At 37.4% G+C, this 27,288-nt stretch overlaps 1 protein-coding gene across 5 annotated transcripts in view; it reads right to left on the reverse strand.

The window, feature by feature from the left end:
- Positions 1 to 587: 587 nt before the first annotated feature.
- LOC143889936 (importin beta-like SAD2) overlaps positions 588 to 27,288 on the reverse strand; it is a 49,633-nt gene continuing 22,932 nt past the window's right edge. For all 5 annotated transcript variants that reach the window (XM_077394340.1, XM_077394341.1, XM_077394342.1 and 2 more), the window contains 12 exons: positions 18,976 to 19,135; positions 18,858 to 18,899; positions 18,656 to 18,774; positions 18,352 to 18,550; positions 14,741 to 14,872; positions 12,697 to 12,800; positions 12,250 to 12,429; positions 8,283 to 8,422; positions 8,062 to 8,201; positions 7,405 to 7,562; positions 2,028 to 2,151; positions 588 to 1,687 (listed from right to left, as the gene is read on the reverse strand). In XM_077394340.1, coding sequence (XP_077250455.1) covers positions 1,536 to 1,687; positions 2,028 to 2,151; positions 7,405 to 7,562; positions 8,062 to 8,201; positions 8,283 to 8,422; positions 12,250 to 12,429; positions 12,697 to 12,800; positions 14,741 to 14,872; positions 18,352 to 18,550; positions 18,656 to 18,774; positions 18,858 to 18,899; positions 18,976 to 19,135 — 1,650 coding nt within the window. In that variant the 3' untranslated portion in view covers positions 588 to 1,535. The remainder of the gene's footprint in view (positions 1,688 to 2,027; positions 2,152 to 7,404; positions 7,563 to 8,061; positions 8,202 to 8,282; positions 8,423 to 12,249; positions 12,430 to 12,696; positions 12,801 to 14,740; positions 14,873 to 18,351; positions 18,551 to 18,655; positions 18,775 to 18,857; positions 18,900 to 18,975; positions 19,136 to 27,288) is intronic.

Genomic DNA, 27,288 nt, shown 5'->3' on the forward strand with positions numbered 1-27,288 from the left:
AAAATCACATCGGATTGTCACGAGGTAAATCCAAACACAGCCACAACATCCAAGGGATCGTCTTAGAACCTAATGGAGGACACCATTTATATTTATTCTAGTGGTAGTTAATATTTAAAAATTAACCACAATGACGAAGGAACATTTGATTTTCTCCTAAAGACTTTTTTGGCCTTTTTCTTCCTGACCCTGTTTGGATTGCAAGAAAATATTTCTGGTGGAAAACTATTTATTTCCACATTTTAGAGAAAAATCACATGTTTATGGTTAAATTGAAGGTCCCTCTAAATAAAAATTAAATGACGTTGGTTCAAGCTATCTTTTTTCCTGTGTTCATAAAAATATTTTTCCCTTCCGAACTTTTCCGAAAATTCCTGCAATCCAAACAACGGTTTACAACATAAGGGTGTCCTACGACATATGTGGACTAATTTGAAATGAATCGTGACCTAAACTTTTAAAGTAGGCTTGCTTGGCTACTTTTGAACCAATCAAGCGAGTCCTTGTTGGCTGCAAATTTTCCAAATGCGAGCCAGTTTTTACTGTTTGACTTTCCTCTCAAATCAAGAGAAAGAAGAGTAAAGAAGTGAGAATATATTATCCTTTACTTCTACTTGTATACTCTTATATAAGGTACATCCAAACGAACCCAGCAGAAAGAAAAGAAGAAAAACAAACCACAAACCCCAAGCCAAATATTTGAAATTCTCTCCAATGAGTCCAGTGTTGAGCCAAGGATATAGAAAAAGAAGGCCCACTTTCATAGAGCGATCCAGTCCATCCCCACCAATGTATCCATGCACGCAGTCCCTACAGTTACATCCCAACGGAAAGTCGCCCGAAAAATCTCAGTCCCACTTCTCCTTTCACTTTCTCAACAATCAAACAGAAAAGAATTTTGACAGGGAGAAAGATAAACAAATGTTTAGTTAAGACAGAATATATAACAGCTGTTTACATGCAGCAAACACATTCAAGGGCCAAGCTTAATGAAGTTCCCTAACCATGACTTATGTGCCCAAGAAACTAACTCAAGTAAAACATCACCTCCACAACCACCACTCTCATAATATAAATACAGAGATTACCCTCAAATCTCCTTGTTCCATATACACTATACTCGAAACCCTCGCTGCCGAAAAACAGAGGAAGGGTTCCTAAACCAATATACTCCGTTAGGATTGAGGCCAATCCGGGAGATGGGATTTTCTTCCCAAAACAAATTGAGACCAATACAACTTGAACAATGAGAGGATTACAGGACAGCACTTGCTACCCTTCCCCAGGACACGAAGGACAATACACAGTATTCCGAGACCTTGTTTTCGATCTTTCAATGGGAAAAACAAGGCTCTGGGAACCGAGACAGACCCAGGCCTAACACTTGAACTGGGACTCTTTGGCTCGCTATCTGTGGCCAAAATGACCAAACTTCATGGGAATTCACAACCCATGATGGTTTTCCTACCACTAACTAAACAGACGCGGCAAGGGTATGGGAAACAAAATTTCAAGCATTTTTGCCACCTGAAAAGTCACGAATTGGATGCCTTCTCAAGCATCTCTTTCTCAATCTCTGCTCTCCTCTGCTCGGAATGTTGAGCGATGCCATGGGCAATGGCCTGATACTGGAAGTCCAGGGTCTGTGTCAGGGTCTGAAACCTTGTTGGATTGGATACTTGCATGACTGGAAATCACAATTCGCATCAGGTTATATATTATAAACAGTAAAAGTATGCATACAAACATGAGGAATGCTAAACTCAGGGGCACCCTTGCATAAATAAGATGAAAGGGCGCCTCCATTGGTTGAAAGCCACCAAAATGCATTTAATGCCTTTGACTTTCACATTTTCCGGTGCTATTATAAATGCACTTTGGTAACTTTCAACCAATGGGGGCGCCCTTTCGTCTTTATTTATGCAAGGGCGCCTTGAGTTTAGCATTCCTCTACAAACATATAGCGAAAACTGGAAAGATCCCAACACTTTATGAACTAGGTTTCAAACAAGTAGAGTGAGCATTACCTTTGACGGAATCCATAAAGAAAACAAAGGGATCAACCTCATCAATCGGTGACTGCATCTCTTCATCATCACTATAATCCTCATCCGAGTCGTCATCCTCATCATTTGATTGGAAAGCCTTCGCCTGGTATCCAAACCATCAAATTCCATGATCAGGGAAATATGGGTGACGTCCAATTGGTGAAAGAAAATAAAAATGAAGTAAAACAATTCAGAAGATGAATAAGCAATAAGCACACACTGAAACAAGTAATAAAAATGTTATTGCGAAAATTTTCTCTATTCTCAACGTGAATATAGAGACTTTTTTTGGTAGGTAAGCTGGGATTGAACCCCCGACCTCTAGGTCAAAGAACAAAGCCTTGACCATTGAGCTAGAGGCTCAATTCCTGAATATAGAAACTCACTGGTCAACAAGTTATGAAAATGCTTATTCATCTATTCCCAATGTAAATATAGACACACCTATATGCCAGAGAACAAGCCCTCGTATCTTCAGATTGGAAAATAAAAAGGACAAGAATAAGACAGAACAGTAAAATGATTTCTAAATTAATGAATACACCGGATCATAAATAGTAACTTGCAAGACCCACTGTTCACAACAATATAAATCTAAATCCAGAAAGCATGCTCCTCAAGGTCATTCTCAAATTAACCAAACTACAGAAATGCTTTCACAAATGCCAGTCGAAAAATACTTGTGACTTGGTTTATGAACATCAAGATATTCCAACAGATATTTTTATATGACCTATTCTGAATAACTACGGATTCCGCAACCATTAGAAAATAACTACGGATTCCACCAACTTCTTCAATGCTCAATGAATTGCAACTTGCAAGGCCGCGCTCCAGGGTAAGTATTGACAGCAGCAGGGTAAGAAGAAACTTGCCCCCATCAAATATTGACAGCAGCAAGGTAAGTATCATCACTCCTTAGAAAATAGGGATTTAGACACTTGAATGCGGATCGAATGCTGGGGCTCCATCCCTATCTGTAAAATGGGGTTTTTCTTCAGAGTGGCTCAGCGCCTAGGGCTAGTTACTCGTTCAGCATCCAAAAGTTCTACTGATTGGCTACATCCCTATCTGTATGTAGCCTCGGAAAGTAAGAATGTGAGGGAGTCACTCGCTCGAAACTTCTCTTAAAAGTTCCTATCCAAAAGTTCTACTGATTGGCTACATCCCTATCCAAAAGTTCCTACGGCTCCTCTCCATGGGAGGAGAGGAGCCGTAGGAATACCTTCTCTCACCAATCAGATTGGAAATGCCCAGGCTGTGGGTATAAAAACTTTGGAAGTCGCAACATATGTAGGAGGTGTCCGGTGATTCGTAAGGAACTAGAGGAAGGAGTCCCAAAGGAGTTTCGGGCGATTGGAACCATAAGATCGAATTCTGCAGAGACCCACCGGAAATCAGAATCCCGCTGAAGAAGGTTGAAGAACGCAAATTGGCCCTCAGAAAATGTTTGGTGGGCTCCATGACCAACAGTGAATGAAGTCTGGAAGAGGTATGGTCAAGGGCAAAAAGTCTTTGGGATATACCTCAATTAGCAAAACCTTTTCACATCAGACCATTATTAATTCTCTTTAATTTTGAGTCGAAACTTCAAGCAAAAAGGATCCTTGACAAAGGAAATAGCGTCTTCGGTGATTTCCTCACTTCGTTGCAATCCTTGAACCTAATGCTCTACTCTAGTACGAAAGCTAAATGGATTAGATTTTATTATATCCCGCTACACGCATGAACTCCTCAACAATAGAGGCCATGGGGAAGCATTTTGGGCAGGTAATTGAGGTTCAGTTGACGGGTAATCACGATCATTGCATGAATTATGCCTCCGCTAAAGTTTTAACCTCGGACTGGAAATACCGGACTCCTTTTATCAGTCTTAAGGTAGGATCAAGAAGCTTCTTGATAAATATTAAGGAGGTAGACCAAGAGATGATAATTAATGAAAATTAGCGCTAACGAGAAACAAACAAAGAAGGTATTTCCAATATTTTCTGAGAGGAGGAAGACGAGCATGGTACCGGAATGCCATTGCTAAAGGAAAAATCAATCCGAGAGAGCGAAGGAAAAGCTTTTTCAGGAAAAGGAAAAGGAGAGGAAGAGAGCCGTTGAACCAATCTTTCGAATTTGAACCAAATAGGGTGTCACGGATAGAATTGCATGAGTCAGGGACTCGAAAGTTGAGTCCTAAAAGTAAAGAAGGAAAACCTGATCAAAAGGCTAATCAGAGAGCATTAACACCCAGGATAAGTGGCATCCAAATGGAGGTCATCAGAAATCGTTCAGGGGAAGGAAAGAATTCGCAATCGGCGGGAATTTTGATGGGCTCAAGGAAACCTAAAGATAGCTCTAAAAAGATCATTGGGAAACCTAATCGGGCCAAGGCGGGCATGCGCCATTACCAAAGGATACGTGTCACTTCAGGGCAGAAATTGAAAAGTTGCCGTAGAGGAGAAGCTTCCTTCTTGAGAGGTGACATCAAACCCGAGAGAAATAATCATTCCTTCAAACCACCGTCGCTTCGGGCCACTAAAGGAGGTCTCTCCATCTTTAAAAGGAAGCTTCAGGGTCGCTTAGCAAAGGAAAAGAAGAGGAAAAAAGATCGCTTCGGTGATTCAAAGGTTTATGGAAAATCTCAACTCGGCAAGTCAAGGTAATAGAGAGGGCAGAAAAGGAAAAAAGAAAGGTTGGATGGGAAGATCCAGTAGATGAAATTAAAAAAACATCTAAGGTCAAGGAGAAAAAGACTTATGAAGGTCCTCCAACACCAAGAGAAAGAGAAATGGAAATCCGAAAGAAAGAGTGGAAAGAGTGGAAAGAGTTCAAAAAAGATGCTAGAAAGAATCCATTTCAAAAAAAATTTCCATTTTCCATTTGAAAAAAGAATGCACAAGAATTCTTCCAACTAACAGGAAAGAGAGATGTCAAAGAAATCTGTGTCCCAGTTTATAAGCTTTCGCATTTTAAGAAGGCTTTAGAGGTAGAGAGAGGAAAGGAGAATGCAATGGATATCTGAGCAAAAGATGAGAGAAAAGGCTAAGGTAGGCAGTACGGAGAAATCTAGATCTGTCAAGCTGAGGAGGATGTCAACACAACGGATGAAATAGACGAATTGTTGGCAATATGTGATATTTTTGGGACAGAAATGGAAGATCAACAAGTAGAGGAAAAGAGCTAGGAAGAGGAAAAAACCAAAAGTCAGGGTCAGGACAAAGGTGGGTCTACTGACCCCAGAAATTAAAAGTTATCCCCCTTTGTAAATAGCTTTTTGGTTAAGTTTTTTTGTGTTTTGTCTTGTCATTCTTTGGCCATGTCTGTCTTTCGGGAAAAAGTTCTGGGTGGGGTAATGACAAGCCATTTTGAAGGAGTTTGGGATTGGAAAGTTCTGGTTAATTAATTTTGGTTGGAAGGAGTGACGGTTTCTGCTACAGGATGTAGCAAGTGTATAGAGAGAGAGAGTATTTAGGAGGTTTGATGTTTCTTATCGACTTTCGGTGCGATGGTGTTGAGTGATAATATTCAGCATTTCTTTGGAATTCTGGGATCTAGATGTTATTTTAATGTGGTGTATTTTCTTTGGCGGGTTGTTTGTATGTTCAGCCCATCAAAATCTCAGATGATGTGTTCTAAAGTGCTCGAGGCGGGAAATCAATAGACCATCAATGGCTTGAGAGACCTTGGTCTTTCGGTTGGTGAGACACATTTGTCTGGTTGCCTCTTTATTTTCTGATATGACGTGATGGAGGTTAGTAGTATTTTCTTATGACAGGATGCCTTTATGTTTTTCTTTCACAATGGTCCAGTTGGTGTGAGCTTAAATGTATTCCAGCTGGGGAGAAACAATTGATAGAGGCTCATAATGGCTTGAGAGACCACGGTCTTTCGCCTAGTGAGGCATTTTTCCTAGAAGTTTTTTAGCAATTTGTTTGAGCTGGAGCTTTAGTACTCCATGAATAGGATTGATTTGATTGATATTAGAAGTGGTTGGCTGTGAAGATTAGTGAAGAAGGGGAGTTGAAGTGGGCAAGACGCTGATTGATGCAATGCTGAACTTTTCTGCTTATTTGCTACCTTTTTTCTTCATGGTTCAGAAGTATGCTTCTAGCCATGCTTTATTGATACTATGTAATACTAGATGGGACCTTTGGTCCAATGTACCTTTCACAGTTTCAATGAAAATTTCTGTCAATTTTCAAAAAAAAAAAAAGCCGCGCTCCAAAGAACAAAGAAGGCAAAATCGAGATAACCATGCTCATTAGAGACAGGAAGTTTGGTAGTCACCCAAATTGCCTACAAGCACACAAAAGAAGCAAGATTTCTCAAATTCACCCAATCTACAGAAATGTTTCCACAAATGCCATTTGCAAAATAATTGTATTTTGTTTATGTACACCATTTGTTCTGACAGTATATGTACAAGACATATTATATACGTATAGATTCTGTCAACTTCTCTAATATCAATGGAAATAAATCGACCACAACCGTCATACTTTAATTTCACACTACCAATAAAATATCGGTAAGTTAAAAGGACAGTAGCATGTAAAAGTAACAGCAATATTTAAAGCAACAATGGATAGCTTCATTTGTCCCACAAGCACATAGATTTTCATAATCTTTGGTCCACTGGACATCCCAGATTATCCAACATAATATATATATATATATATATATATATATATGAGAAAACGGTTCCTACACATATGTGTAGAGAGTTCTCTACACACTAGCTTAAAATACAGTGGGGGCCCACATTGTTTGGGTGATCCAAGCCATCCATTTTAAAGGCCCTCACATAGATAGGGTGTCTACAAAAAATCAGATCCCAACCCTACGATTTGTGGAGGTAAAATGGATGTCTTTAAACCTTCACAAATTAGTCCATTTTTTGCCTCCACAGTTCGAATGGTTAGGATGATCCTATGGATCTGATTTTTTGTGGACACCCTATCTATGTGAGGGCCTTAAAAATGAATGGTTTGGATGACCCAAATAATGTGGCCCCCACTGTATTTTAAGCTAGTGTGTAGATAACTTATCTACACGTGTGTAGGAACCGTTTTCTCATATATATATATATATATATATATATATATATATATATATATATATATATATATATATATATATATATATATATATATATATATAGAGAGAGAGAGAGAGAGAGAGAGAGAGAGACATAACATGCATAATAACAAGTCAATAATTCCTGCAATGTCTGGATCTTTTGCTTCGCGACATATTACTGAAAATATTACAATGATACCAGAAAACTGCAGTTGGGTGTTTGGTTGTCATTCGTATTCAACTTTAAAAGATGAAAATAATGCTTCATTCCATTCCATGTTTCACATACCTGTGCTGCTAACTTTTGAAGCTTAAGACTGTCAGCTTCATCCCCCTCTTCGGCATCGACACCCATTTCCTTGTCAGACTCATCCTCATCATCTTCCTCGTCAGTTTGGAAGCCATCCATATCATCATCATCATCACCATCCTCCTCCTTTCCAGCCTCTGTCCATATGAAACAAAAAGAAATGGATGAAGGTAAAAGGAGAACCCCTTTATCAAAAAAAAAATCTTTTCTAATTAAAATGTTTTATTTGAAAACTTTATAATAAAGTTTGGAAAGGAAAAATATTATGTGAAAGTTTGGATTGCAGGAATTTTATGAAAAAGTTTGGAAAGCAAAAAGATTCCTAAAAGTTCCAACTTTTTTTACACGACAAATGATAACTTGAACCAACTCTATTCAATTTTTACTTAGAGGGACCTTCAATTTTTAGGACCTTCAATATATGATAATATCGCTCTAAATTAACCATAACCATCGTTTCCCTCTAAATCATGGAGGAAAAAAATTTCCTAAACAAAAAATTTTGGTCAGAAATGTTTTTCTTGCAATCCAAACAGGGCCAACAGGTAAAAGGAGAACCCCCATCTCTATATCCTGCAGTAAATCAAGGGTAAAATTAAGAATGGGAAGAAAAAATAATGAAAAATGGGGCAATACCTGCAACTTGATCCTTGTAGGCAACAAGCAGGTCTAGTGTTAATCTAAACACACGTCCCAATGCTTCCCCCGGTAACTGGTCCGCAGGTAGTGCAAGAAGTGAAGTCAATCCCAAGCAGCACACTTTCTTATCATGTTCCCTGCAATCACAATAAAGCTTAAAGCCACATGGAAAGTCCAACACTTGAAAGAAAATTAAAAAGAGAAGTATAGGGCACCACCTTCTGAAATTTGCTCGTACACCACTCTTCTTAACTTGTTGTAACATCTGAAACCAAAGGTTAAATACTTCTGTTGCAACCCCAAGCCTATGCAGTATGCCGAGTGTCAAAGTTGCATTGTAGTAAAGTGCATCGGCAATCTGCAAAATAATTTAATGCAATTACTTCTTAAGAATCTCACGAAATACATATCTCAATAAACAACGCAATCACAGTAAATTCAGAAGCATGATCCTCTGCCTAGTACATTTTGAACACAAGGTAAAACACAACATCAAACGCATTGCTTTTATTTTGAACTTCGAGAAAAATTATATCAAAAGCATGATCTTTGCTAATACCAACACACCGATGACATCGTCGAATATCCCCGGCATAGAAAGACAATTTGAAATACCCCAAGATTTCCCCAAATGAAATTCGTCCATGGGGAGGGTATTTTTGTCCAAAATTAGAGAGGTCTCTTAGTTAAAATCCAATTAAAGGTCTCCTAGTTAGAAACAAAATTAAAGAATGTTTCCTAGTTTAACCGAATTATGGTTCTTTAGTTAAACTAAATTAGGACTTTCAATGCAGCCTATAAATACACTAGTAGGCCAAAATCTTGCAGAATTTTTCACCCTAAGAGAAATCGGGCAGAGACTTTGGAGTTCTTGGGAGTAGAGAAAAATCGTTTTCCTCAACGAGATATGTGAAAGATTCAATTAAATGTCTTATTTGATCTTAAATTCCCCTCTAAATCTATAGTTAGAGATAGTATATGGGAGAAACAAGATCTGTCCTAGGAATTGTGAATTGGTTGGAGAGATTGTTGAATTCCCAAACCCAATCCATGAGTTCTTTTTAAATTCATGGGTTCGGATGGGAATTAAAGCATTGAAGTCACAAACCTAAGACTGATCTTGGTGATCTTATTATCATGGGTTCAGATGCCAAATCCGTGTCAACACGTCTCCGCACCCGAATCGGACTTGGATTAACGTGAGACAACCCGGATTATTGTCGTAGCCGTGTCTCGCACAAATCCTCCTTTTTTTTCAGGCGAATCCGACTTATTGTTGCCTCTTTTAAAATGCGAATCCTATATATTTTCCCTCTAAGTTTGTTTTCTTCTGAACTTTTTATATGAAAGCACAAGCCATACTCTTATAATAAAAAACCCTAGCACCTTGACCCCCTTTCTCCCTCGTTGACTCTCTTAAAAACGCCTCAACCCTCCACCCCCAATTTTTTCATGAATATATATATATATATATATATATATATATATATATATATATATAATTTTAATATTTAAAATTTTATTTTATTTAGAAATTACCGAATCTGAATCCTGCTTTTTGGGGTTTGCTGAATCCGACACCTCGAATCCGTGTCGGATCCTGACACACGAATCCGAATCCGTGCAACACAAATTATAGGAGGAATTAGCTTTAATGAAAGAAAGGCTGCAAGGTTATATATATATATATATATATATAATATTAAAAAAATTTATTTTATTTAGAAATTACCGAATCTGAATCCTGCTTTTTGGGGTTTGCTGAATCCGACACCTCGAATCCGTGTCGGATCCCGACACACGAATCCGAATCCGTGCAACACAAATTATAGGAGGAATTAGCCTTAATGAAAGAAAGGCTGCAAGGTCTGATTTTGAAAGGTCTGATTTTGAAAGATTTGGTAGACCTGAATTTCAAAGAGAAGAAAATTCAAGAAAACCCAAAGAAATCGAGCCACAGTGAATCTGGAAAAATTTTCAGATTTGCGACGGTCGACCGAGGGGTCACGGTCCACCGCGCCCGGTCGACCGAGCCAAGCTCGGCTGACCAAACCCCGAGTGCTGGTTGGGTTTTCTTCGGGCCACGAGTTGAGTTTGGTTTTGGTTTTTGGGGCACTATTACACTCTAAAAATTATAGCATTAATAATAAATATTAATTTAAAGTAAAACTAAGTTGTAGGGTGATCTATACATCAAATTTGATGAATCCGTAGTTGGAAAGATTTGAAATAACATTTGAGGTACATAACTTGTGCTTCTATATAAGTGTTTCTTGCATACAAATATGATTTGTAAGCCATGTTAGTGAACTAAAATCCATGTTTTGAAATTGATGTATTGTTATTTCTTTGAAAGCATGTTTTAACATGATTTGAATATGTAAAATCATGGATCACGTACTGCATCATTGCTGTATGCCTGTATTCTTATTGCATGCAAATCTCAGGTTGTTCATGTTTTGTAACAAGTTTGATTATGTTCCATGGAATTATTGCTGGGTCCGACGGGACCAGTTGGCTATATGCACGGGACCTAGTATACCTATGATTATCGTATCCCAACCTTAACCAGTTGGTGGGTGATAACTGGTGCGTAGTCATGAAAATCGGTCTTTGCCTCCATAGTGGAGGTTGCACAATTGGAATTTGTAACCTTTGCTAGTAGGGACTGTGACAAACTTGGTCGTGACTCGTGATTACGTGAGGCCGATTGACAACCTTTTGCTAGTATGGGAGCTGGTGTTATCTTGTAGTCCGTCGCTACGGGAGGTGACTGTGTCCATAGCTATGACTAGTGGATTGTGAATCATTGCATGTTTTGTATCATGAAAACGCGTTGTTGTTTACAAGTTGTATTGAATATTGTTCCCATATTTTGCCATGATACAACGCATGTTTCCAAAGTAATTGTCGCAACTTTTTAATGCTCATGTTCATGCATGGTTTTAAATTTCGGTGGCCGAAATATTTCGGTTTCGGTGGAAAAGTACCAAACTTCGCCGAAACATTTCGGAAATTTCGGCCGAAACGTTTCATTTCGGTAAAATTTCGGTGAAATTTCGGAAATTTCGGTGAAACGTTTCGGTGAAGTACAAAATTTTGGTGAACTTTTTACAAGATTTCGTCCGAAATTTCGTACCGAAACCGAGATTTAAAACCTTGTGTTCATGATTTTATCGCTATGTACTTGATCCATCTTATATAGAATCCTTGTTATGTATTCGGCATAAGCTCATTCCACATTGCCTTATATTTTTACAGATATTGAAGAATAAATAAGGATTCCCGGGATTTGGGAGAGTGGAATGGACTCACTAGAGATTTTTTTTATTTCAGTTAGACATTCAGTTGTTTAGATGGTTAGGGAGTTTATTTGCTTTAAAGTTCTGGAAGTTGAGCAATGTTGGCTCATGAATTTGTGAAGAATAATTGTCTTTTGGGTTCTTCTTATAAATAATTTATGTTTCCGCTAGTTACTCTGAATATTTGTTATATGTGGTTGTTGTGGATCTGGCTTTGCACGCCCATGTGGTTGGTTCGTATTGTGGGCATGCGGTACTGTTACACAGACCCCTGTTTGGGGCGTGACACAATGAGCAGAATGTGATTAAAGTGCACAAAATAATAATGACTGGACACTATAAATTTCAGATAGATATCACATCTGATCTGAGAAATCATGAAGTGCCGCATCGTCTGGATACATAAAGCTGATACATTCCAGACTTATGATGATCTATGATATGAGGCATGTATTGTAACACTTTTGTATCGCTACTGTACACAGTACAACCTAGAATAGCATGATACGATATCAGAGAGAGAGAGAGAGAGAGAGCCCGCGAGAGGGAAATGTCTATGATTCATTAAACTGAATATGATGCCTTCCAATGGACTTGTATACTCCCTATAGTTGCGACCAATTTTACAATTCTTCCGCAATAAATGCACCTAAAAAGCACTTTCCATGCAAAAGGACCCATGTTCTGAGGATATTTTTAACACTACATATGAGAAAGGCAGAAAAGCTTGCTATTTACAATGTTAAAAGCATAGTGAGATATAGTACCATCCCAAGTGTCCCGTATCGTCATAGACAGATTAAGCAAGAAAACTTCTTCAAAAGCATGGATAAGAATGAGCATGAGTACTTTTCACGCAAAGGAAACAGAAAATGATGCTCACCACTTGTATCAGGAGGCATTTCAAGTATGGCTTCTGAGTTCGTCGCAAACGCTCAATAGTGACTCTCAGATATGGCTCAACCCATTGATCTACCTGACCTTTGCAGTTTTGGAACACTACTTCAATAAGCTTGGGAGCGGGCTCAATATCATGGTCCTCCAAATTTTTATCTGCCATGACCTGCATATTTGAAGTCAGTGAATTGGTTCTTATTAAACAAACAGAGCTCATAAGCACCAGATAACCTATAATGACAAGTTGGACTCAAGAATGTTTTTTAGGCTTACTTTGTTGCCACGGTCAATAACGTTACTAAAAGTTAAATGAAGCATACGAAAATTTCAGTTACTCACAGATAAAAGCATATGCCAAAGGCTTTGTTTGTAATCCAGAGTCAAAAACATTAATACATGTTCAATAAAGCATATGAAAATTTAAGTTACTCACGGATGAAAGCATATTCCAAAGGCTTTGTTGGTAATCCGGATCCTTGCAGATGAGAAAATGTGCAGTGCTCCTCGATATGTAGTTGTCCAATGGCACCAGAATATCTACACGAAAATATATTTGTAAAACCTCATAGTACACGAAAGAAAAAAAGTATCTGGATCTGCTTCAACAAAAAAGTGCAACCTGGTAGACTTTTATATGGCACCCACATTATGTTTAGTACAAACATAAGCAAAATAATGAGAGGCATACAGGAAAAGGACTAAAATACAATTTATAGGAAAAATACCTTTTAGCATTAGGTTGAAAATTCCAGAAAAGAAACTAGAACCATGACTAGGTTCATTCAAAGAGCAAAAAACATGCATGCAATCATGCCAGGTGGGGAAGCTTTATGGCGTGGGTAAGCTTTGCACCCCATTCCTTCATTTGATACAAGAAATCCCAACTACTACTAAAAAACAATTCAATGGCCATGATCCACCCTTCAAAAACGACTTAGATTTTACTTCCAATTTGGCCCCTAAAATCCCCGCACTTCCCCTATTTGAACTCCAAGGTCCTCTCCCAAGCAACCCATTTAGAGAGAAGAAGAAGACACTCCAAGAAGCTCCAAGCAAGGCAAGGAAGTGAACATAACGATATACCATCAAGAAGCTCCCCACCATTCATCTTGAAAGGTCATGTGGGGTTTTCAGAGTTAGATCGAGGTCAAGACTACAAGGCCATGCACGTTAGTACCTTTATTTTGTTCTAGTTTTTGGTAAAGTTTTCAACACCTTCAATGGAAGTCCCCCTCATCTTTTTTGTTTTTGAAAAGTAAGTCCCCCTCATCTTCTCCCCTTTCTAGCACCAATTTGAGTGTTTCCATTCGGTGGAAACCCCGTCATCGCCTCCCATTTCTAGCACCAATTTGAGCAATTAGATACAATTAGCAAAGAAAAAATTAAGGTTGGGGTGCAACTAGCCTATAGTTGGGGTGCAACTCCTTGCTCCTTCCCTGATCAAAATCGAGGCGCAGCCTCGGTGTCTCTGGTTTCAAATATTAAAATTTGTAATATGTTTAACTTCACTTAATCCCTTTTAAAATAAACATCAAGATCCTCAATCGCTTTTGCAGGATTTACTTCTTGCACAAAAGTTGCAGTTGGCTACTAAAAAAACCTTCAAAAAATATTCCAACACAGACTAAGTCATGTCTCTAAAATACCCCTATACCCAATCGCGTATTTCTTATAGTTTGATGGTACACCCATTTTTCACCATGCAAGCTCCCTTGCACTGGTTTTATAGATGTAGTGTACATTTATAAATGAAAAAGGCAGCGCCTTTATCATTCCTTTTGTACTTCACTACTTTTTTGAATTTTTCCTCTTTTACACTTGTTTAATTGACTAACCAAGGGCCTATGATGTAATGTACATGGGTGGGTACCATAATGACTAAGTCATGTGAAATGTATAAAACAGCCCTATATTCAATCTTGTATTTCTTATAGTTTGATGATACACCCATTTTTCACCATGCAAGCTCCCTTGTACTGGTTTTATAAATGCGGTGGTCCTAGGTGGTCCTAGTAAACAGAGGGGTAGTGCCTTTATCATTCCTTTTGTACTTCACTACTTTTTTTGACCTTTTTCCACTTTTATCCTTGTTTAATTGAGTAACCAAGGGCATATGATGTAGTGTACATGAGTGGGTACCATATTAACAAAATAATGAATCATAAGAAGACCTTTCAAGTGTCATTTTCTCTCCTCCTTAACTAATTTTCGTGAATATTGCGCAATTTACCCCAAAGTAGTTGACAAACTAATGTGTTTTAATGGACACGCATAAAAGGAACAGAATACACCATCACCAAAATATTGAGCAATAAGCAAACAGTAGTTGACATGCCAACTATTCCACAGCAGCAAGACAAAGTTTTTACAAGAATCAGAAAAGAAAATGTAGTAGATACAAATTAGGAAGTATTACAAAATAAGGAGAGAACATAAACCTCAAAATGATTCAAAGGGTAAAAAACATGAAAACTTACTTTCGAAGAAGTCTATCGCCCAATCTGCTAATGCTTCCATCATCAATGGCCAAAGACTCCACATTTCCATAGAAATTGTTGGAGAAAAGAATGTCATGTATGAGATAATTTCCAAAACCTCCTCAAAAACCTCTGTGAAAGAAAACGATGCCAAATCCAAACTATGAGAAAGTGTTGTTTAGGATGAACAGAAGAAAGCACTAAAGATCTTATGACACTAGATAAAAAAAAATTCCTTATTTCTTATTTTCTGGGCAACAAAAAGGAACAATACAGCCAACGCATCAACCAGAAATTCATAGCACCCACTAGTATAGGAACTATAATGCTGAAAGTTAGATTATAATTGTTAACTTACCAACTTCTCCAAAAGCTTAAGTTGTTGGAGAAAGGTGTTATTTATCTTTTATACTTTCACCCCTGCACGTGTGGCCCACTTGGCAAACACGTGGCACATGTGGTCCCACTTTGGGCCGACCATCGCATGTGGATTTTTGCTATCCGGGAGGTTTGAACTCGAGACCTTTGGCTCTGATACCATGTTAACTTACCAACTTCTCCAAAAGCTTAAGCTGTTGGAGAAAGGCGTTATTTATCTTTTATACTTTAATAATAATAAATTTTGAGAAATGATATCCGCAATCCCTACATTGATGATTTTTTTATTTTTTTTGAAAATGATAGCCAATTTATTGATAGGCGACCGAGATGGTCAAAATACATAGGTAGAAACCCAAGAAGAAAAAAGACACAGAAGCAAAGATACAGGATTAAGGGGGAAGAGAATCATAAAGAGCTAACACATCCTTAGAAACACCAACTCTCGCAAGACGATCGGCCACTTGATTAGCAGAGCGACGAATATGAGAGAAAGACCATGAGAAACGAGCCATCCAATCGACCATTTCATCAAAGAGTGGATCGAACTACCAAGGTGGTTTTTGGGATTTCTTAAGCCAACTTATAGCATTTACCTTGAAGTCAAAAGTAGGGAATGTATAGCAGCATCTGTATATTTAGGGCGCGTTTGGCAGCGATTCTAAAACAGTTTCTTGATTTTTATACTAATTATTGATTCTACTTTCCATTTTGCTTCTGATTCTACAAAATCAGAATCATGTTTGGTAATTATCATAAAAGAATCATTTTTTTTTAAACAAAGTCATGTTTGAGTGATAAAATTGATTATCCAAAACAATTATTAGAGAAAGCATGAGAACTTCATAGCCACTCTGACCACAAGATGAGAAATAAAACATTATCCTTACGGTTTGTGTGAAGATGAGATGACAACACATCCATTAAGAGCACTCTGTGACAACATCTCTGCAATAGTTTATGGAAATCTGTTTTGCTACTTGAAATTCAACTTGAAAGAAAGTCTTGTTGGAACTTGGACAGAAGAGAGGGAATGAGAATGAGAATGAAAATGAAGGGGTGCTAATTTTACCTCTAGAAGCACGAAGCGGAGGCGGGGGCGGGGGCGGGGTAGCGTGAGTCTAGAAGAGTCTAAGTTTGGGAGCGTCATAGGAGCGTGTATGTAATATTTTCTTTATAAATCTTTCAAAATTCAAGTACATCAAAAAATAATAGTTTCTAACGATTTTATATGTATCTTTCAAAATTTAAGTACATCTAAAAGCTAATTTCTAACCATCTTCACCATCTTCATTTGTGTGCACTCGTTCCTCGTGCCTTCTGAATATGCAAAAGCCTTTGGGCTTGCTCCAATGAAGTACTATGAAGAATTGGAGGAGTTTGATGTAAGGAAGTTGGTGATGATGGGACTTATAGAGTAATAGAAGCAGGCTGGGAGCGTCATTAGAGCGGTTCCCGTCTCTCTGGGATCGCGCTTCCTAGAAGCTCCTTCCTAAGGAGCGCCGAATCGAGGTTCCGAGGTGGGAGCGGCAACCCGAGAGAAGGTTCCTGCTTCTAAAATTTCACCCATCTTCTCTAAACACCACACGCATTTCTTTACTCACTTACAAAATCTCTGCAACAATGATGCTTAAAATTGATTATCCACAACAATTAGTAGAGAAAGCACAAGAACTTCATAGCCACTCTGACCACAAGAAGAGAAATAAAACATTATCCTTATGGTTAGTGTGAAGATGAGATGACAAACAGATCCATTAAGAGCACTCTCTGACAACATCTCTGCAATAGTTTATGGAAATCTGTTTTGCTACTTGAAATTCAACTTGAAAGAAAGGCTTGTTGGAACTTGGACAAAAGAGAAGGCATGAGAATGAAAATGAAGGGGTACTAATTTTACCCCTCTTCTCGAAACACCACACGCATTTCGTTACTCTTACAAAATCTCCGCAACCATGATGCTCTCTACAACTATGATGCTTTTTTTCTCTTTAATAAAAACTTGATGGAATAGTCATGTTTTGTTTCAGATTTGACAAAAAACTTCCATTTGTCACCTGTTGTTCCTAAATCCCATCAGGAGGGCTAGAGAGCAAAGGGGTTTGGAGGAGACATGGCCTTCTGAGGCAAAAGTTGGAGGGATTTGCTTTGAAATGATGGAGAAGATAACTTTGATGGATTTTCTTCATTTACCTTTTTTCAAAAGGATTCTATCATCTGTTGTTGTGTAAAATCCCGTTCCAGAGATTTCTTCCCTGGGTTTTGCGTCGTCGAAAATTCCTATTTCGTGCTTCAAATCTCACTTGAATCCGCATTCCGCAGCACCTCATTCACTTCACTGATGATTTGCAGAAGAAATTCAAAGGAAACCGACGGTCTATCATTTGTGGCTGATTCCCGTTTCACTTCCTGGAGGAAAAAACCCCTAGAGATGATCAAAGAAGAAGATCTGTTCTTCTTCAATGAGAAACGGTGGAAGAAACGAGAGGGAGACAGAGGGCCTGAGCGGTTCAGAGAGAAAAAGAGAATCAGGCTTTTCCTTCAGTCCTTGAGGAGTCTCGACTCTCATGCAGAGCACCTGGGCAGGGGGGGAGAGAGAGAGAGAGAGAGAGAGGTTACTCGAGGAGTCTCGACTAATCGATTTTATATTTCGTTGCCGGGCGGAAACGTCTTTTTTTTTTGTTTCACTTAAAAGCTGAAACGGAAAAAAATAAATAGAAATGATTCAAGTGGCACTTGCCAAACACGTTCTTTTTGTTTTTTACTATAAAAAAATCAAGAAAAACAAGGGAAAACGTTCTTTTGGAACGTTGGCAAACACAACCTTAGTCACCATTGTCATTTGGAGGTGAATAGTCGTGATCTGTGATGTGAATTTCAACGTAGAAATAGATACACCATATACTTATTCAAAGGGTTTTTTCCTTTCAAATAGATTTAAATAACTAGGCACAATCATGTATAGCAACCCCAACTCAAGAACATGGAATTTATCTAGGAGATAGAGCAAGTGTTGAATTCTTATTTGTAAATGCCTATGCATACAGGTAAAAATAGGTGAGGCATGTAGCTCATTTGGAAGAATAAACACAAAATCTGCCACAAAGTAGTCGATGTTGCATTCAGTAGTAGTAAATGGTATGAAAAATACACAATCAGAATTTGAAAGCACAATCTAGATTTAGCATTCACATATATCAGTAAAAAAGGCTTCCTCTGACTAAAATAAATACCTTGTCCATCAGAAGTTAACATTCTACGCATTATAGGTAATAGAGTCGGCTCAATCTGAATGAAAAGATGGGGTAGCCTGCTCACAGATTCAAGAATCGTGCTTATGGCACGCAGACATCCAACAGCCGCCAGTGCACCTGGATCATCAGTGTCATCATCGGCTTCAGAAGTATCCATACACTTCCAAAATGCAGCAGCCTAAAAGTGAAGGAAGTAAAAAAAAAAAAAACAATGAGTAGATTAGAAGAAAATAAACTCAAGTACCCAAATAGATAAAAGTCATGGTTGTGAAAGTATTTTTACCAGATTTTGACATAATCCAAGAGCATAAGGTGCCATCTCTTCCCCAAATTTGTCCACAATAGTCTCAAGGGTGAACACAAGGTCCTCATTCTCAACCTCATTCATGAGCTTAAAAAACTCTGTGCATAGGCCATTGAAATGTGTATAAAACAAATTGGCAACACATACAAATAGTAGTGATGATAAAAGACAAAGCACATACCATCGAGTAATTGAGGAAGAATAGGACGGATTTCATTTAAATCTGCAAGAAAAGATAGGATTATTTAGCATTGAAAGAAGTTAGTATATAGAACAGAGGACAACAAGGAAAGACATACCTTTACAAGCTTCCACAAAAGAGCGCAATGCAAAGACAGAATCAACACGTACTGGGAGCTCTGGATCACGCAATCCAGCAACAACACAATTTAAAGCCTTGCGGAAATTGTTCTGATCCGAAAAGTTGATATGGGCATACTGTCCCGCAACCCACGCTGCCTAATAATCCATAACTTTGATATATCAATTTGCAAAAGAAGAAAGTTCCATAGTACAAAACTGAATGAAAAGGCAGAAATATGCAAGTTATAAGAAAAACCGCTAACAATCACAATACACGCCAATTCAATCGCAAGCAAGCAAGGTTGTATTAGGAAAAGCTACAGGCATGTTACTAGTTCAATGTTTTGATGGGGACGAGAAAGCCAATCTCAAACTCTTTATTTTATTTTTATTCCGATCGTATCTACACCACATTTTTCCAGGTTGCAACTCATAATTAGGGCAGTTCCCAATTCTTTCACAGAAAGAGAGACAGTAGAGGTTAGATAGGACATAGAGGTATCTGAGCAATTGAACTTCAATTGGGTTGAAAGAAATATCTTGTTTTTTTCTTTAACAATTTCTGATCTCTAGCGGACCTCCCAATAGGATTTGAACCCAAATAAAGTTCTAACCATCTTTCAGGGAAAAAAAGGACGCCAACAGATCAAATATGAAAGTTTGCTATTTCTTTTTATTCTAGGGGAGACACTAATCGCAGTGAGAAAAGAATTTACACAATGACTGAAAAAATGTCTGACATCATTTGAGAATTTGGAGTTCGAAGAAGGGGAGAAAGAGCCAGCAGCCTGCAATAGATAGAGGAGGATTTATTTGATCGCATTGCATAGGCTCCTAGAATATGGTGCCCTTGTGATAACCTGTTTGATTATATCTTCTTCTTTTTTTAATTTAACCTGTTTGATTATATCGAAAGACCCAAAGAATTGGGCAGATCATAACCCTTTGCTATCGTTACTAACATACCTTGATCCCATCACCCTTATTATGTTCCCCTTTATACCACTATTTAGACATTGATTTGGGCCAGTTTAGACCTTTTTCTTTAGATCTGTTATTTATGTTAGATCCATTTGATCTGATTTTCTTTCTAGTTAGTTTAATTTCTTTCATGAATCTAATGTATGGAACCTGCTTGGACGGATTAAACTCTATTGATGAATGAACTCAATAGCTCTGGATTTCTATGAAATCCCTACGCGCAAACAATTATTATGTTATATTTTGTATTAGGAATGTGTTGCCGCCCGCATTGCATTAGAAACCTTATAATGCTCCAAAAGTTCCCCAGATCTTTGTGAACCTAGGTTAGCACCAAGGATTCAAGATCAAGATTGAATCTTGAAATTTAAATGAAACAATGAAAACAACCCCAATATTGCAAGAAACAGAAATTCAAGAATGGGGAGGTTGGAAAGATGATGACAGAAATTAAGAAACAAGAATAAGCTTTAATGGAGAAGATACAAAAGATAACTTATCAAGGCATCACACCGCTGTATCCTAGGGCATCACACATGTAGGTCGATCAAGGCCTCACACCAAGATCAGGAGAAAAAGGGATATCACGTCCACAATCATAGCACAAGCTTTAAAGTATTAATTATATTCCATGTAAAGAGAATGGCCATTGGCCTACATAAATAGAGTTCCCCAATGATTCTAGAGTTTCCTTAGTTTGAATAGGGAGACTTCTAACTTGGACTCAATAACTTAATGGAAACTACACAAGGACACTTCACTTTATTAAAAGTGCAATAAACTGAAATAGAAACCAACTCTTAACTTGACTTTCTATACTAGCATAAGATCAATTAGGAAACCGACTTTCTAACTTCTACACCGAAGTAAATAACATAGACTCCTAGAGAAAATAACAAAAAACACAAAACTTGTGAAATAATCAAGTGAGACCAACTAACCTATCATAGGCCAAAGATAGAGAAAATAACTACTAGTTTTGATAGTTTGACCAAAGTCAAAATTGTCAAAAAGAACAATTTAGCCTTCCTCTCTCTTGAAGCTTCTTATCGTAGTCTGGCTGAGGGGAGGAGGAAGGAGGGGTCACGCAGACCCACTTGACAATGAATCAACATGTATGCTCTTTTTTGCCTTCTTGTCACAGATGGTGATAGCCACTCGTTAAAGGATGCACAAAGAAATTCATATCGAATATCAGATTCTAATAAACTAAGGCAAATATTAATCTTATTGATGTGTGGGTAGCAGAGCTCAAGGTTGCGGTGCCCAAAACATGTAAAATTCATTTTCATTATCAAACACTAATTCCTACAATAATGGAATAATAACAGAACATTGAACTTTTTACATTTTTCATAGCAACAACTATAAAATATTCAACACTTTAATTTAAAATAAATGCAAATGCATGGCACACAGTCAGAATGATCTCATGCGGCATTCCCCAAGGATGTACAGAGGTGGCTTTGTAGCCTGGCCGGCGATCATTGACCATCAAAGACTCCCAATTCCCTAATGGAATATGATCCACTATAGGATTTCTATCAGGTCATCTTAAAGATTCCACACATCATGCATTGCCTACCAATTGTCGTACACTCTCGGACCGGTCGGCTTTAGGCGTTTTGCCCAAGGTAGGATCTAAGGGTTCTCCTTAGTCCTCCCTCCCACTTTTCCCAAATCTTATGTATGGCATGCAATATGCTTTTACAAAGGATTTTCTTTTACTACAATTCTAGATATTCTATCATCGCATTAATTTCAACAAAATGTTATCCATTTTCATGCCTCGTTCTATTGGAACTTATACAACATATCAACAACAATTATAAATTTCATCATCATGTGAATTAGAATAATAAGAGCCATATTATCTTCATTATCATTATTAAACGAGTAAAACCAATACTTGCCTCGATGTTTGGATTTTTCAAAGAACGAAACCTCTAGCAACGTATTCCACCTCACATAAATAGCATACATACACAATGTCATACGTCTTTCCTTAAATTCATCATTTGCTCCTCTTTTAGTTTGTTTACATATGTCCATTTCCATAATGTGTTTTAAATTCTTTCTTTATCAAATTTTTCTGTCAATTCCGATCTGCCATTTTCATTATCAAACCCTTAACTTTTGTTTTCTTATAAGTTGATTTATTGTTTTTATTTTCAAAATGTTTACTGCTGATCTTCTGTTATTTTTCTTAAATTTCAGCAAAGACAAAACTCCTATGTGACCATCAAAAAAATTTCCTTCTCTTTTCCTAAGTTGTTAATGATTAGAAAACCATCTTATATTATTCCAAATTCTGTTCTGTTCTGTTGTCCCAAGTTAAGTATACCTAAAAATTTCAGCAAAAACAAATGATTTTGGTACGGTTATCAAAATCGGGTTTGACAAAAAATCTACCGAATTTCCTCATTTTTTCAGCATAGTTAATTATCTCTTATATGATTACAGAAACTTTTATAACTGATTTCAAATTTCTCCATATAATCCCATATAAAACAACATATTTTTGTGCCGTTATAAAAACACAAAAGTCACTGAATCTGATTTAAAATTTGAATTCCAGCACTTATTAATCTATTATTCACTCCTAAAAGTTTTTTTATTCTATTTCTTATCGTTTTCAAATAAAAAGAAGGCACTTGGCGCCTTTATCAAACACATGATAATCATCAAATCAGTTCTTAAATCTGATTTCCAACAACGTTTTAAAAGTATATTTCGTTATTAGAAAATTCTTCGTTATGCTTAGTATTGTTTTTGAATAAAATGAGAGTTCTCGGTGCCGCAATCAAAAGTAAAATTTCACTATTTTCAGTTATTCCAGATTTATTCCAGCAATATAACATGACATTTGGGTGGGCAGCGATTCGTGGTCGGATTCAAACAGTGGATTTTCTGAGGGACAGGAATATGTTAATAGTGGATCATTGCGCTTTGTGTATCGAATCAAGGGAGTTGGCGAATCATATTTTTATTCATTGCAAAGTAGCCCGTGAGGTTTGGGGAGGGATCTTATTGAGGTTTGGAATTGCTTGGGTTTTTCCTTCTAATCTTAAAGATCTGTTTGAAGGTTGGTCGCTCATTCCTTGGAGGAAAAAAGGGAAGGTGCTATGGTCGATGTCTTTGTTGGCCACAATGTGGGTTCTTTGGATTGAAAGGAATAATAGAATTTTTAAAGGTAGAGCAAAATCTTCTTATTATCTCTTCATCAAGGTAGTTGCGCTAACAATATCTTAGGCTAGGGCCCTCCCGCTTTTCCAATTTGTTTTGGCTTTCGAGCTGTGGGAGGGGTGGAGAGTGGTTTGCAACAGTGAGGAAAGTGTTCCTGTAATACTTCAGGAATGGCTCCCTCCCCCCGTCGGTTTTTCAAAGTTGAATTTTGATGGTTCAAGCTTGGGTAACCTTAGTCCAGCCGGGATTGGGGGCATATTAAGGGATTCTTTGGGTGTGGTCAACAAGTCTTATTCGGGTCCCTATTGGGGTAGCCGATTCGAGTGAAGCTGAAGTTAGAGCAGTTTATGAAGGGATTTTGTGTGTGAGAAGAGATGGGCTGAACCGCATTATAGTGAAGGGTGACTGGCTTAACGTCATAAGATGGCTCAGGGGTTCTTTAGTTCCTCCATGGAGATTTCTTCACTTTTTCAATGAGATAAAAGACAATACGAATGGGATCTCTGTTGCTTATCAACATGTGAGAAGATCTGCTAATGGCTTAGCAGACAAACTGGCTAAAGGAGGAGTTTCTAAGCAGGCTTTGGAGCTTTTTGATTTTCTGCCTCCCTGATTTTTAGGGGGCTGTTTGTTGCTTGTTTGCTTGTTCTTTTCTTCGTTTTGTTGTTGTTTCTTTGCATCCTCGGGCGGACCATCTCAATCTTCCTTTTTAATGAAATCTATTATCATTCAAAAAATATATATAACATGACATTTATATGTTTTATAAAGTTCTAATATTAATACCCATATATTCCGAATGTGACGAACCAACTTTGGTGCAATTATAAATTTTCGAATTTGGGTCCAGATCTACATAATTTCCAGTTTTACATCATATATATTAAATTCCAAGTTGTTTTCCATTCGATATTTACCCTCTATGAAGCACAGGTACAGGTACGGGGTGCGGGTACGTGGGTACGTGATTTGCCAAAAAAACCGGGTGCGGGTACGTTCGGGTACGCCGAATATAATAATATATTTTATTATTTTATTATATATTTATAAAAATTTTAAAAAAATAATTGTAGAGCAATTAAATAACAATAACATCACCAAAATGGAAAATTCTAATATTACTCTTCATTCCATAAGTGATTAAGTTCCATATTTCATAATATGAGGCATCAATACATCATTCATTAGAAAAAAAAGTCTGTCACCAGTGTGTTGACCAGTGCCTGACAAGATGAATAATTTTTAGAGACCAAATTATGAGATTTTTTTTACCGGACTTTTGGGATTTAATAATGTTTGGACACGATACATTTTATGAATTTTTAAAATTTGAAAAAACCCCACCGTTTGGAAGTTAAGAAAGTTAAAATTTTGACCCGACCCTTTTTCTTTGAATTTTTTACTAGAACTGGAGAGTTGACTTTTTCTCCTTTTAGATTTGGGTGTTGAAACTATTTTTAATAAATCCAAAAGGGGGGTATTCCGTTATTTACATGTAAATCTTAAGAAAATGGTTTACATGTAAATACAGAGTACAGGAAAAGTAGAGAGGAGAGGAAAGAGAAGCAGCAGGAAGAAGCAGGACGTGTCGGGTACGCGTGGTGCGCACCCGACACGCACCCAACCACCAAAACTAGTTTTTTTTTTTAAAAAAAAATGGAGTACGCACCCCGGACGTACCCGAGGCGTACCCGGATGTACCCGCACCCCATACGTGTCGGGTGCGGGAGCCACGGGAGAGTACCCGTGCTTCCTAGATTACCCTACTTCATTCAAATTTTAGATAAGACAAGCCTTTGTGGTGTAATTATCAATTTCGTTTGTGAACTTATATGGATATAAATTTGAGTCCAAAACTAAGATTAATCATCAAAATTATAAAAAATTTGATCCTGAATTAATTCCTATACTATTTGTGAAGAAAAAGATACACAAGGATGTGTTTTCCTGAATTAATTCCTATACTATTTGTGAAGAAAAAGATACACAAGGATGTGTTTTTGCACTTAAAGAACAAGTCACGAAGACCCTAGATTTCTCCTCTCTCTCTTTCTCTCTCTCTCTCTCTCTCTCTCTCTCTCGGTTGGGGCATTCAAGTTTGGACGTGAAAGAGAGAGGAGCCTAATATATAATTGTTTTATGAGTTTCATATTTTTGCTAACTCTAATTTCCTAAAAATTCTCTACTATTAATCTCTTACTTCTTATCTTTATCTTTTGGTTTAGCCTAAAAAGTAAATTTCCTCTCTTTTTTGCAAAGATTTACTATAACTTATAGGGCCCACCAAGTGGCACCCAAAAATTTGGAGGAAGATAAATTGTGCGCAAGCTCCCTCCATGGGATTTGTGCACAACTAAATTTTTTTTGGAGATTTAGTAAATCTCCTAGATTTTAGCAATTTTTCCATATATTCTCCTATTTTATCTCCTTGGCAAGAGTCTGATTACCGATTCCCAAAATTAAGTTATTTTCCATGAAATTTCGATTCCAAGGAAAATTTTACTACTACTACTGTAGGTCTTTTATTATGGTAAAAAAATTAATCATAGCCATAGATCCCTAAAACAGTAAAAATTTGGCCTAGAAGAACAAATCCCATAATTAGGCCCCACCTTAACGGAAAAAGGCTCATAACTTCGCCAAATCACGTCCAAATCGCGCGATCTTGGGACCGTTGGATAAGCATTCGAATATCCCATCTAACGGAGCCTAAACCACATCGAATGGACAAGTTTTGATATCCCAAAAATGAACTATTCTAAAAGTGACGAAAATACACTTCAATTTTTTTTCAAGAATCTACAACCAAGATTTACGTTAATAATTTTTTATTTTTCTCCACCATTGGTGGAGCCGGGTCTTTACATTCTACCCCCCCCCCCCCCCCCCCCCCGCCCCTTAAAAGAATTTCGTCCGCGAAATTCCTCTCTTAAAAGAATTCCGTCCGCGAAATTCCTCTCTTAAAAGAATTCCGTCCGCGAAATTCCTCTCGTTATGCATGAATTTTAGTTCAACTAAGCCTACATGACTCAAATGGTTCAGCTAAGCCTACATTAGTCCGCGAAATTCCTCTCTTTATGCATGAATTTTGGTTCAACTAAGCCTACATGAGTCAAATGGTTCAGCTAAGTCTACATTAGTCAAATGGTTCAACTACAATCAATCTATGAGCCTTCAATTTTAAAGATAACTTCAGTGTCACTGGAAAAGTTGTCTCCCACTGATTCGTCTTCCACGACCTCGATTTTTGCTTTGTTTCGCCTTATCTACTTGCCTATCCCACAAGTATTGTTTGTTGATGGACTTCTTGGCGGTGATCTTAGTGCGAACCATCCTAGATATTCAACATTTTCATAACAAGATTGTCAGATCTAACGGTGTATAATCTCAAGAAATGATAATTATATGGCGAGGCATCTTCAAAGGTCATGTAATACTGTATCAATGATTAAATCTTGTTGTATTTTCATTTCAACATCGTCAAAACTTATATACATGCATATATTTTCTCATGAAACGATCTTCACAATCACATAGAAATCAAATGTCACTAGACCATCATTTAATAAGGTCGTTCTTTTGATACATTGAGATTAAACATTTAATAGCATTGCTGATCAAAAAATCCTTATCTCTTTCCTTCGCCGCCACATAGAAATCAAATGTTACTAAATCATCATTTAATAAGGTCATTCTTTTGATATATTGAGATTAAACATTTAATAGCGTTGTTGATCAAAAAATCTTTATCTTTTTCCTTCGCCACCCTCAATTGTAATTAACAATCGAACTCTTACCAAATCCATTTAGATTCTTGAATTTATTAAAATTGTCCTTCGGATCCTACTAAAAGTTCATTCTAAGGCTTAAGGAAGTTAATCATTTCCCTGCCACTAACGAAGCCATTTCTAAGATCCCTAAAAGTCCTCGAGACTCTCCTTTACGAACCCTATAATTTCGTATCCATAATCCCGTTGCACTTTTCTGGACACAAGGTCTCTAAGGAATTTCTATTCATAGGCAGAATTTCTTAACCTTATAATCCCTGAATTGAAAATGCTTCTAACTTCTACATACATTGCAAACAAATCTCATAATTGCGGTAAATATACACTTATAACTTTTCTATAGTAACCTTCCCC

The sequence above is a fragment of the Tasmannia lanceolata genome, unplaced genomic scaffold (genome assembly GCF_043159265.1).
Source record: "Tasmannia lanceolata isolate RefF3 unplaced genomic scaffold, GAP_Taslan_0.1 ptg000013l, whole genome shotgun sequence".
Taxonomy (NCBI): domain Eukaryota; kingdom Viridiplantae; phylum Streptophyta; class Magnoliopsida; order Canellales; family Winteraceae; genus Tasmannia; species Tasmannia lanceolata.